The sequence below is a fragment of the Schistocerca americana genome, chromosome 2 (assembly GCF_021461395.2).
Source record: "Schistocerca americana isolate TAMUIC-IGC-003095 chromosome 2, iqSchAmer2.1, whole genome shotgun sequence".
In the NCBI taxonomy this organism is placed as follows: domain Eukaryota; kingdom Metazoa; phylum Arthropoda; class Insecta; order Orthoptera; family Acrididae; genus Schistocerca; species Schistocerca americana.
This window is the reverse complement of record NC_060120.1, coordinates 638,532,926-638,546,820: the sequence shown is the minus strand read 5'-3', so window position 1 is coordinate 638,546,820 and position 13,895 is coordinate 638,532,926. Positions and strand designations below refer to the sequence as shown.

General features: G+C 39.1%; 1 protein-coding gene across 1 annotated transcript in view; it reads left to right on the top strand.

The window, feature by feature from the left end:
• Positions 1 to 13,895, top strand: part of LOC124595367 (Down syndrome cell adhesion molecule-like protein Dscam2) — a 266,443-nt gene that overhangs the window by 162,927 nt on the left and 89,621 nt on the right. The window contains exon 13 of the mRNA XM_047134085.1: positions 13,068 to 13,253. Coding sequence (XP_046990041.1) covers positions 13,068 to 13,253 — 186 coding nt within the window. The remainder of the gene's footprint in view (positions 1 to 13,067; positions 13,254 to 13,895) is intronic.

Below are 13,895 nucleotides of genomic sequence, written 5' to 3'. Positions count from 1 at the left end.
TGATCCTGACATGATCAGCTGCATATGCATACATAACACAAGTAAACAACACAATGGATGAAAGCCTGGAGACTGTAAATCCTAACATGTCCAGACTAGACATGAGGTTACCATCACTCTGCCCACAAAATGCAACCTTTTGGCTCAGCCAGGTAGAGGCAATTTTTTTCTTTTCTGGTATGATTTCAGATGCTTATAAATTCACACTGGTGGTCAGCCAATTGGAACAGCAATATGTGGCAGAAGATCAGGGCATCACCTCCAGGGAATGCATATGACCACTTGAAGTCAAAACTGATCCACCACATTTCTTCATCTCAAAAGAAGTGCATTAGACAGGTACTGATCTAAGAGGATATCAGCAACCAGAGACCATCACAGTACCTGTGGCATGTTAGAAGCAAAATCTATGCAGATACTGCATCCAGTCAGCTGTTGCATACAATCTGGAGAAGTCACTTGCTTCCCTCTAGCAAGGTGATTATTGCGACACAGTCAGAGATGTTGTTAGACACTGTACCAGAATTGGCTAACAAAGTACTGGATGCTGTACCGTCTGCGCCCATTATGGTATCAACAGTGCAGTCTGAAGTACAGCCACTGTGGTAGCATGCACCAAGTATGAGGCATTAGTGGCAAAAGTCGATCGGTGACCCAACAGATTAGCCATCTGTAGTTTGTTGAAGCATTGGTGAGAATTACAACTGGCAAAGGGGTAGAAGGCACCCTCACAGCAGGGCTGCATCTTGCCTGCCTGTGCCAACACCTGATGTGCAGAAGGACATCTGCTGGTACCATTAGCATTTGGGGGAATGTGCGCTATGCTTTGTAAGATTGCTGACCAACATGACAGCACCCATTCATCAGCAATTGATGTACCAGCCATAAGTATCTGATAGACACCAGCTCCAGCTTATGCATCTACCCATGCATGGTGCTACATTGGTGTTGACCACATATGACATTCTGCCTATTGACCATGAATAACTCACCTATCTTTATGTATGGGCTGCACAGAATAGAGCTGGATTTTGGCCCCAACCATGACTTCCCATGGAATTTCACTGTGGCAGATGTGGGTGAACCAAGTACAGACACAGATTTATTGTCATAGTACAACTTTTTGCCAGACTTGTCCAGTGCCCCCCTTGCAGACACTAGACCAGGTTTCTGGTGCCAGACACCCATCCAGTCTGCCTGGCTGACAACCACTGTGGACGATGTATATGCCGCATTGCTGAAAGATTTTCCAGCATTAACAAGGCCATCAGACATACTGTTGGACATCTGATCCAACACTATCCATTCATCAAAACGACTAAGGGGCCATTGATGTCCTGCCAACCTTGAAGACTAGTGTCAGACCAGTTGAAGATAGCAAAGGTCAAGATCCATAAAAGATCAAAGAGGGCATTATGCATCCATCTGATAGGTCCTGGTCTTCCCCTTGCACCTCATTCCTAAGAAGTGCATTATGCGGTGGCCATGTGGAGACTACAGACCTGGGAGCGCTCACACAATTCTGTACCTCTATTCCTGACTACATGTCTGAGTTGAGCAGCGCTTGTGTTTACAGTGTACTAGATTGCACCGAGGTCTACATGCAGGTTCCAGTGGCAGACAAGGACATCCCAAAGACAGCCATTATTATGTCATTTGGCTTATTTGAGAGTGAGTTCATGACTTTTGGCCTCTGGAATACAGTGAGGACATGGCAGAGGTTTATCAGTTCAGTGCAGCATGGTCTATCATTTCACTTTGCATATTTGCATGACATCTAGTGTTCTCCACATCATGAGAAGAACACTACCAGCGTCTCTTCCAGGTTGACGTGAAATTGTACTGAACATGGTGAAGTGTACCTTAACACGGCTGCAGACAGACTTTCTAGGCCACCGCATTACCCCCTCAGCCTCACTACCATTGCTGGACAGCTGCTCTAGCTGGCCACATACAAAGAATTAAGGTGCTATTGAGGCATGGTGGTACCTGACACATGCAGATGAAGTTCAAGAGCTGCTGACAACTGTGCTGGTGGGCCTGAAGGCTAAAGGCAACTTAGCAATTACTGGATGATGTGATCATGGCATTTGGGAAGTCTAAACAAGTGATAGCAGATGTGGCTTTGTTGGTACATCCTGAGCTGAATGCAGAGTTGGCTGCAGTAGTAGATGCAAGTCAGACAGCAATAGGTGATGTGCTTCAACAATGTGTTGGCAAGACCTGGTAGTGGCAAGCTTTCTTTTCTAAAAAGCTGACCATCTCACTGAAGAAATGAAACACATACAACAGAGAACTACTATCAATGATCAAAGCTATCAAGTACTTCCACTGTCATGTCAAAGCTCGTACCTTTACAATATTATCTGACCACAAGCTGCTGATATTCACCTTCTCACAAAATAACCTGAGCTGCTCAGAAGACAACACAGTCAGTTGTTGTATGTTGCCCAGTTCACCATGGACGTCCAGTACATATCAGGTATGGACAACATCATGGCAGACTGCATCTCTCATGTCATAAGCATCTCTACAATAGACTAAACAGCACTCGCAGAAGCATAGAACTAGGATCAAAGAGCTTCATGACCTGTTACAAGACACATGGTCATCATTATAACTACAGCTCATGGACATTCCTGGCACCAACAAACAACTGTGTTTTGGTGTGTCCATATCCAATCCATTTCTATACCAGCCTCTGAAATTATGTCAGCAAGTGTGCAAGTCCTTGCACAATCTGAGCCACTCCAGTAAAAGGTTTACACTCTCTCTAGTTCTAACTTGATTCATATGGCCAGGTGCAAGGGACTGCAGAGAATGAACAAAGTGTTGTTTACAGTGTCAACACAGCAAGGACAGCAGGCACATTTATGCACCAGTAGGTAATTTCCCCGATGTCACAGTGCACTTTACACATGTGCACGTTGATGTCATCGGACTGTTACCACCCTCAAACAGCCAATGTTTCCTGCTCACCATTGTCAACATATTCACTCATAGGTCTGAAGCAATTTTGTTAGACAATTCCTCAGCCAAAACCTTGGTGCAGGCCTTTGTAATGCACTGGATATTGTGATTTCCCACCTTCTCAATGTCACAACTGGCAGAAAATCTGATTCCAAGTTGTTTGCAAAACTGGCAGCAGTTTGCAGCAGGAGTTGTCATCAGATGACCAGCTACCACTCAGCCATCAACAGAATGGTGATACGATGGCACTGCACGCTAAAAGTGCCTGATGAGCCATATGGCCAAGTGGACTGAGGTTCTGCCAGTTGTCCTCCTCGGGCTTCCTCAGCAGAGTTAGTATGTAGAGAAACACCAAGACTACCCTGAGATTTTGTAGAAGCTGCCCCATGACAAGATATTGACACATCTATACTTGCTGGACATCTCAGAGAGCACATAGAGGAGATACACTTCCCCACAGCCATCCAGACATGGTACCAGCCCACTGTTCACACACAAGGACCACAGCTCATCCTCACATTTGATACTATGTAGCAACAGCATCAGACAGCTCTCCAGCTGCCCTACACTGGTCCACAACAGGTGTTCAGCAGGCAGACCACACCATGGACATTCTCTTCAATGGAAAATGTAGACAGAGTGAAGCTGTCCTACATGTTCCATGAACCACCATCACCCTTGGGCCAACAATCGCTGTCTCCTCTTCCACCAGGTCCAGCACCCACCTGTGCTCCAGAAGTAACCCGGACAATCACACTGCCTTTGCCAGCAGCTTCTGTACCACATCAAACCATGATATGTGGCCATCATGTGCACTTTCCAGCATGCTTTCTAGATGGCACCCCATTCCCATTGAGGGGACTGTTGGAGCAACAGCAGTGATCATCTGTCATGTGTTGTGTTAGTGCGCAAAGTGTCAACCTGAGTGCAAGAGTCAATTTTCACATGTGGAACAAGTAGTTCCACTAGGGGAACTATGTTTTGTTCTCGTGATGCTCAGAACTTTTTTCTTTGTTTTGTTACCTTTTTTATGTCTGTTATTCTATGTTTTTTACCTTTAGTCTTGTATGGGTTCCTATGTACAATTTACCTAGTAACGCAAGCAAACAATGAGCTCACTAAGCACAACTGATTCGTTCTCATGTTCCTAGTCTCATGAGCCCTGTATTTAGCATTCATCCTTGTAAGCTCTGTATTTAGAATTCTAAAATAAAATAAAATTCTGTTGTGTTGAAGATATTCTTGTTATGTGTTATTCCTGTCAAAGGCACAGTAGTCTCTAGGCCTGACTCTCATATAGAGAATATATTAGAATTTAGACTTTTGTAACAAATTTATCTGACTTGTGTGTCTCACTCATACACAAAGGAAAAACAGGAAATGAACTTATATGTAAACATACTAAATGCATGGTTTTTATATCAAAGACAGAATTTATAATAACATTTTACACCATTCAAAACAGCAGAAATTGTGGAGGAGATATTACTTATAGTACAATATGAGACTTACTGAGAACTATAGTTGGAAGGAAAGAATCACGGTGGGAGGCCTTGATGTTAGTATATACTAAGGAACCAAAATGTTAAACAGAATGACCTCCTCAATGCCAACCAGCATGGATTCTGAAAAACATTCATCATGTGAAACCTAGCTCACACTTTTATCACATGATGTACTGAAAGTCTTGGATCAAGGCAGTCAGGCAGATGCAGTATTTCTTGATTTCCAAAAATCATTTGACTCAATACCACCCCTATGCTTATTGTCAAAAGTATGATCATATGGGATATTGAGTGAAATCTGTAACTGGATTGAGGACTTTTTGGTAAGGAGGATGCAGCATGTTATCTTGGATAGAGAGTCGTTGTCAGATGTAGGAGTAACTTCAAGAGTGTCCCAGGGAAGTGTGTTGAGACCCTTATTGTTCATGTTGTACCTGTAATGACCTTGCAGACCAATAAGATACCAAACTGGTCCAAAGATTGGCAACTTGCTTTAAATGTTCAGAAATGTAAAATTGTGCACTTCACAAAATGAAAAAAAAATACCTAGTATCCTATGATTATAATATCTGTGAGTGACTGTTGGAATCGGCCAACCCATATAAATACCTGGGTGTAACAGAGACCCCAGATGGCAGTTATAAGAGTCGAGGGGCATGAAAGGGAAGCAGTAGTTGGGAAGGGAGTGAGACAGGGTTGTAGCCTCTCCCCGTTGTTATTCAATCTGTATATTGAGCAAGCAGTAAAGGAAACAAAAGAAAAATTCGGAGTAGGTATTAAAATCCATGGAGAAGAAATAAAAACTTTGAGGTTCGCTGATGACATTGTAATTCTGTCAGAGACAGCAGAGGCCTTGGAAAAGCAGTTGAATGGAATGGACAGTGTCTTGAAAGGAGGATATAAGATGAACATCAACAAAAGCAAAACTAGGATAATGGAATGTAGTCGAGTTAACTCGGGTGATGCTGAGGGAATTAGATTAGGGAACAAGACACTTAAAGTAGTAAAGGAGTTTTGCTATTTGGGGAGCAAAGTAACTGATGATGGTGGAAGTAGAGAGGATATAAAATGTAGACTGGCAATGGCAAGGAAAGTGTTTCTGAAGAAGAGAAATTTGTTAACACTGAGTATAGATTTAAGTGGCAGGAAGTCACTTCTGAAAGTATTTGTATGGAGTGTAGCCATGTATGGAAGTGAAACATGGACAATAAATAGTTTAGACGAGAAGAGAATAGAAGCTTTCGAAATGTGGTGCTACAGAAGAAAGCTGAAGATTAGATGGGTAGATCACATAACTAATGAGGAGGTATTGAATAGAATTGGGGAGAAGAGGAGTTTGTGGCACAACTTGACAAGAAGAAGGGACCGGTTGGTAGGACATGTTCAAAGGCATCAAGGGATCACAAATTTAGCATTGGAGGGCAATGTGGAGGGTAAAAATTGTAGAGGGAGACATAGAGATGAATACACTAAGCAGATGCAGAAGGATGTAGGTTGCAGTAAGTACTTGGAGATGAAGAAGCTTGCACATGATAGAGTAGCATGGAGAGCTGCATCAAACCAGTCTCAGGACCGAAGACAACAACAAACAACAACACGTTGCATGGATACAAAATGGAATGATCACGTAGGTTCAGTAATGGGTAAAGCAGATGGTAGACTTCGCTGTATTGGTAGAATACTTACATAGTGCAATCAGTCTACAAAGTAGATTTCTTACAAAACATTCATGCAGCCTGTTCTAGAATATTGCTCAAGTGTGTGGGACATGTACTAAATAGGACTAAAGAGGATACTGAACATATACAGAGAAGGCAGTATGAATGGTCACAGGTTTGTTTGAACTGTGGGAGAGCATCACAGAGATACTAAAGGAACTGAACTGGAAAACTCCTGAAGATTGTCATAAACTATCTCAAGAAAGTCTATTAACAAAGTTTCAGAAACCAGCTTTAAATGATGATTCTAGGAATACACTACAATCCCCTTTGTATCACTCACATAGGGATCATGAGAATAAGACTTGAATAATTGCTGCTCACACAGAGGCATACAAACAATCATTCTTCCCACACTCCATACAGGAGTGGAATGGGAAGAAACCCTAATAACTTGGAATGTAACCTCTGCCATGCACCGCACAGTGGTTTGCAGAGTATAGATGTAGATGCAGACATGACCACTGCCCACCATGATATAGTTTGGCTCCTGGTAATGCTGTGGGAAAGTTCTACCACAAGGAAAGTATATAAATGGAGCAGATATAAATGGAGAATCATTCTAGTGAGGATATAGATCACAAGTAACTTTCAGAAAGACCAGATTATTATAGCCTGTGCCTGGGAATGAGCATCTCAGAAATGTAGAAGCTGGTCAGCTGTTTGCTTGCAACTGTCATGAGCATGTGTAGAAAGTGGCTTAAGGATGGTGAAGCAGATTGGAAGGCATCAGATGGCCATACCACATCACAGAACATGGGTTGGAGGCTTGCTGCTCTGCTAAGCAACGTGGCAGATGTGATGACAGAGTACAATGTGGTTCTGCTGCTCACAGTGTGGTTTCAGTTGCCTGAGACTGCAGTCGTGTGTGTGAGTTGTGTTTGTGTGAGTGTGTGTGTACATATGTGTGTCTATTGTTGACAAAGGCCATTGGCCAAATGTTTTAAGTGAGGAAATCTTTTTCTTGTGCCTATCTGCGGCTCAGTGTCTTTGCTATATGGTGAGTAGCAACTTTCCTTCTCATAATATTGTTACATTCCATCCTGGGTTTTCCATTGTTTGATCCATGTCTCATACACTTTGTTATCTGTCATTTCTTCATTTTTCCCTTCTCTTTTTGTTCTCACAATTTAGAAATGTCATCGTCTAGCATATAGTCATTATACCAGTTCATACCCAATTACTAGTCCATGCACACAGCTACCTGATGACATTCAAATGGTTACTAGTCATTAACTAGCATAGGTTTTATAAATATTATTTGTTTATCTGAATTTAAAAAAATGTTTACAAGTAGTAACTGTTCAAATTTACTCATGGTGCACTCTACTAATATCTGTATTTCATGCTTCTATCACACTTCACATGAGGATCGGTTGAAGAGTAACACAAGGCAATAGTTACAAACAAATATATTCTCTGTATAAGTATTATGTTTGAGGACTATTCTCTAAAGGCTTAGCCAGACAGAAAACAGTCTGGTGGTGTGGTTCATGCTGCATTGGTTGTCAGTGGTTTCCCATTGTGAAGGACACCACACAGGAAGCAGATCCAACAGAGCTGCTGATGGCGATACATGAGAAAAATGAATTTTTCAAATAACTTGTAAAAAATACTGTACATTAATGAACCAAAGCAATCTCAACTTCCTGAGTTAGTTTTTTGGTAGCGATTCTTCTTTTCTTTTAAAAGGTGAAAAACCATTTCTTTCAATTTTGTGCATTTTATGGACTATAAAATACTTCTCATTTGATTCTGAGGAAACTAACTGGCACAAAAAGTTGATTTTTCCATATCTTACAGTTTCACATTATAGCCTGATGATAAAGTGTCTTATTTTGTCAATTTTGGTCACAGTTAGTGTGATTATTTTTCAAGTAATATGTAACCTAAATTTTGAAGGGTTTGCAGTGAAAAGTGTGGTTGCTGGCTACTTTACATTGGAATGAAAGCCATATCTCATTACAGTATGAGAAAATAGAATTTACAGTATCTTAAGTGAGCGTGCTGGCACCGAATGCACTATGGGTAAGTGTCATAGCCTGCAGCTTAGTCATGAACATTTCGTGGAAATATGCACACCTTTTTCAAATTAGTGATCACAAATTATTATTGTACTTACAGCTGGAAAAAAATGATTACAAGACGAGACAAAAATTTCATTTATGACATTTACCAGTCATCATTTATTAAACAAAAACTAAGTTCTATGAGTCCAGTTTTGATATTTCCCAGTTTAACTATTTCCTAGATCTGGTGAAAGAGGCTTTTGGGAAGAATTCATCAAATAGATATTTGTATCTAGTAACACCTGATGCAAAATTAGCCTAACACTAAAGTAAGAAAAGTCATAATACTTTGAAGGCTATGGTAATTTATTTATCATTTATTCTGTTTCCACTTACCTGACAAATATGAACAAAAGCAGAACAGTCACATTTTTACTTCATATAGAGAATTCTACCATCTTTAAGACAGTAAAGCTAGTTTGCACCAAAATTTGGCATGTTTTGTGCAACTATGTAAGAAATTATCTGAATTGTGTCAACACTTTAAGTGAAGCCTGCCATAGCCACAGAGACATTCTCTCTAGTACCTCACAATGCAGTTAACTGCAGAGCTAGCTACATTGCATTTTCAGTAAAGGGCAGTTTCATAAATTACTACAGTAATACATTCGAATAAATGAATACCTTTAAAGGAAAGAGAACTGTATCAAAGATCTACTTTCTTTTTTGTACCTCCAGACATAATTCCACATGTACATCTACACTCCGCAAACCACTGTGAATTGCATGGCGGTGGGAATATCCTATTGTACCAGTTATTGGGCTTTTTTCCCATTCCATGCACATATGGAGTGCAGGAAGAATGACTGTTTAAAAGTCTCTGCAATTAGCCTAACCTTGTCCAAACAATTCACATGGGAACAGTATACAAGGGGTTATAGTACATTCCCACACTCGTCATTTAAAGCTTGTTCTTGAAACTTTGTAAGTAGGCTTTCTCAGGATAGCTTGCCTCCATCTTCAAGTACCTGCCAGTTCAGTTCTGTCAACATCTGAGTGATGCTCTCCCATGCATCAAATGAATCTGTGACCATTCATTCATGTTGCCATTCTCTGCATACATTCAATATCCCCTGTTAGTCCTGTTTTGTTTAGGTCCCATACAGTTGAGCAACATTCTAATATGCATCAGATCAGATGAGTGATTGTAAGCAATCACCTTTGTAGACTGATTGCATTTCCCCAGCATTCTACCAATAAAGCAAAGGATCTTGCCCTACCCATGACTGGGCGTATGTAATTGCTCCATTTCATATATCTAAAAAGTGTTACAACCAGGTATTTGTATGAGTTGGCTCATTCCAACTATGACTAGTTGATCTTGCAATCAAAGGGCACAACCTTTTTTTTTTTTTTTTTTTTTTTTTTTTTTTTTTTTTTTTTTTTTTTTTTTTTTTTTTTTTTTAAAAAAAAGGTGCAATTTTACATTTCTGAACATTTAAAGCAAATTACCAATGTCTGCTCAACATTACTAAATGAATATTTATGCAGTTTCTTTCAGGCAGATGATCTGCAAAAATATAAAATATCAGGTCACTGTTAATATTGTCTGTAATGTCATGAAAACACAACATGAACAGCAAGGGCCTTAACACACTTCCTAGGATGCACCCAAAGATAAGTCAACATCTGTTGATGACTCTCCATCCAAGATAGCTTGCTGCATCCTTGTTAACAACTCCTCACCCCAGTCACAAATTACACTTGATAGCCAATATGATCATAGTTTTGATAATAAGCATAGGTATGGTACTGGGTGTAATGTTTATGAAAATGGAGAAATACTACATTTACCTGACTGCCTTTAATTGTTGCTTTCAGTATTTCATGTGAGAAAAGTGCAAGTTAGGTTTCACATAATCGATGTTTTCAAAATCCATTGTGTTTGGCATGGAGGAGGTGATTTTCTTTGAGATACCTTATTATGAGTCACCGACACAATGCACTAACATGTATTTCAATGATGCAGACTGCCCACTGCAGCTGAAGGTTGCAGACCACACAGGCAGACCGCATTCTGTGTGGCCATGCCTTAATACTCTGCATCAAATATCCATGCAGGCCCTACACAATCACAGTTTAAAATGAATAGAAGCTATTTTTATTTGTGGCTCACAATTAACAGTGCTAGATCAGTGTGTTTATGTCCATTTGGTACTAGTATATGATTCCAGCTGCATAACTGCAAATAATAATGTTCCTATGAAACAAGAAGGACTCTTGTACTTGAACATTGCCTATATTTCTAATTAATATAATACTTTGAATTTAATGTATTGGCTGTTCTTAAATGAAGTTTGAAATAACAATATGTTCAACTATTACAAAATATGTAAGGAATGAATTAAGTTTCTGTAAATTAAGCCTAGAAATCATTCAGTTTGAAATATTCCATGTTCTCCACCATGTGGGAAAAGATAAATTGTTACTTACCATAAAGAAGACACATTAATTTCCAGACAGGCATAATTAAAAGACACTTATGCAAAGCTTTCAGCCACAGCCTTCATCAGTGAAGGGAAACAGAGAAACAAGCCCACCTCATGCATGCGTGAGATGTGCTTGCCTGTGTGTGTGGAATGACATGTGTTTCCCTGTTTCCCTTTGCTGATGAAGGCTGTGGCCAAAATATTTCTGTAAGTGTCTTTAACTGTACCTGTCTGAAACTTAACATGTCTTCTTTACAGTAAGTAACTATCTATCTTTTCCTACATTGTTGCTACATCCTCCGTAGGCATCTGGGAAGAAAAGGCCTGTACTAGATTACTAACATGACATATTTCAGTAACCCTAATGACTTCTGAGATGCATTATTGTAAAGAAAGCTTTGAAGAAGTTATAAAAAGGCATTACAAGATCAAGATAATCAAACTAAAAAGTTAATAAAATCAAGTAAAAATTCTGAAATTGACTGTTAATCAAACAATCAGATTGCAAACTTAATGTTAATATGATATTGGGAAGTTGTGCATGAAATGCAAGACATGGAAGGAGTAAAAGTGACTACTGAGTGACGTAATTAAGTACTGAGTGGCCAAAAGGCACATGAATAAAACTGAAAACTTTGCTGAGCACACATACCTCTGCATGCCTGTATTGTTCCAACCAAGACCATGTAGCCATGCATTTCTACTGCCAAAAAGCTGACCAATGTTTTCAGTCTTCTCTTTATGCCAGTCAACCATTCTGTGCTCCAGCAATATGGTGAGTGGGTTACCTTTACCACTTTCACATTTTGTAAATGTGTTATTAACATGTACAGTTGTAAAATGTATGACGTTCTCCAGTAGCATTTCTCACATTACTCATTACCAAATGAACAAATAGAACAAAAATAATAATTAATCTGATGAGTATGTACAATGCACATATTTGGCTAGTTACCCGAATCAAAGATCATATTATTTAAATTCTGTCGGTTCTGGAAACTTGAAATGTAGCAAGATGGAATAGCCTGACTTTCTCTAATAACATTCCTCATGTAACTCTGTATTATTATTATTATTGTTGTTGTTGTTGTTGCTATCCATTCCATATAAAGTGTTTACAAGAAGTATCAAAATTCTTTTATGTATTGAATTTTTCTGATTCTTATCGATCAAAGAACAACTTACTTTTAACTGATTACAACAATATAAATATTCTGTACAAGAACATTTTAATTACAGAAATATTCAACATTTAAGAGTCAGTAAAACTTGATGCATTCAAAATTTAGAACTGCAAGCTCTAGGCTGTCAACATAAATGTACATTGACTGTAATTTGCTTGTTACTGACAATGTCAATTTGTTTATTCAGAATTTTATGACCATCTGTATTTGCCATTGAACTATAGAGAAGACATTGGCTGAGGCACTTGAAAGGTCAGCAACATTACAAACTCTTCTTTAAACTCACAAGTTTTAGTAGCTCTGTTTTATCTTCCCCTCTCAATCTACGGTTCCACTTCATCATACTCAGTGTGCTATGAAAAGCTCCGTGGTGTCACATTCCTGTCATATTCCTGTCCTATTCCCTTGCTTCCTCTCCCTCTTCCTCTCTGCCTTCAGCCACCACTCCCTCCATCCCTCTCTTCCTCCCTGCCTTTTTCTCCTCTCATCCACCATCAATAGAAGTCATTTAAGTTCAAGGCACTAGTGTTTTGTGTTTTAGCATTGCCAACACTGGCAGTCTAACAGTATAGTACCTTTTTGTACTGTTGCTGTTATGGAGTGTGCTGTCATGCCAAATCAGTAAGAACATATGTACTGCCTGAACTGCAGGAGGAAAGTCCCACTTGTTTCCCTTGCACCCCCTTCTCTTCTGGCTGTCTATATGTTGGGTTTTAGTAGGTGGAGCTATCCTTAGCTCCCCACTCACCCCTGAAATCATGGTCACGACATCACAAACAAACTATGGTACAGAAGGCCAATGCATCCAGTGTGTGTGTGTGTGTGTGTGTGTGTGTGTGTGTTTGTGTGTGTATTGCTCTGAAAAATACATTGCTCAAAAGCATCACAATGTTTTCAATCCTGTTGATTACTCAGTGCTTCAATTGTGCAGTGAGTGGTTATCTTCACTCTTGTGATTATTTGTTTCCCATCCATAAATTTCCAGTGATATGATAGCATACCTTCATGTAATAAAAAAGTAAACAGAAATTTTGAGATAAAGAGCTATAGAAAGTGAACAGAGAAACTGAAATAGAAAGAGAATTGAATTAAAAAAGATTTAACACAGTAATTGTTTTCATCTGCTAAATGTGGTATATAAAAGTAATTCCATGTTAAGTCTAATGACAATAATGATATTTGTTTCTTACAGGATATTACTTGAATTACAAAAGGGAATTTGGAGAATGGGAGAAAATAAAGTTGTCAGCAGAAGAGAATGATTTCACTCTCGATGGGCTCCAGTGTGGAACTAAGTATCAGTTCTATCTCCAAGCTTTCAACCAGCTTGGTCAAAGTGCACCCTCAGAGACTATTACATCACATACACGGGGCACAGGTAAATGAAATGAATGGGTATAATAGTGGTTCTTGAAGCCATATTTTGAAAAATTATTGTTTTACACACAAGTTACAGGAAGGATAGTAGGAAGGATAGTACAACATATTAAGGTTTACCATTTTAGAAGCAAATATACTAGGTTGTATGTACAGTTAGTGAACACACACACACATTCTACTAGACAGATGTCAAAGATAAGCAATGAATAAAGCAACTAAATATAGAATTGTATGTTTGTCAGGACAATGGCAATGTTGAATGGCAGTAACATGTAATTATAATGTTATATTGAAATAAAACTTGTGAGTAAAAGCAATAACTTCACTTCAAGAGTTATGACATCTTCCGCTCTGTCACTACTGCCTCAGATTTCATGACAGGCATATTTACATCAATGTCAGTAAATAGAAAATGGCAAAACATAGTTTAGAGTGAGACTGTATGCCTGCAAGTAGTGAGAGTGTAGTAGCAGACGTAGAGCTGATAGGATGTGCCTGTAGCTGTAATAGTTTTTGAAATATGTGGTAATTTAGCTTAGTCTGTGTTTTTCACATACTCTTCTAAGAGGTGAATTTTACCAGTAATTTCATTAAGTAAACTAGTGTTTACTAACTTACTATAAGTTTTTTGGTGCATATT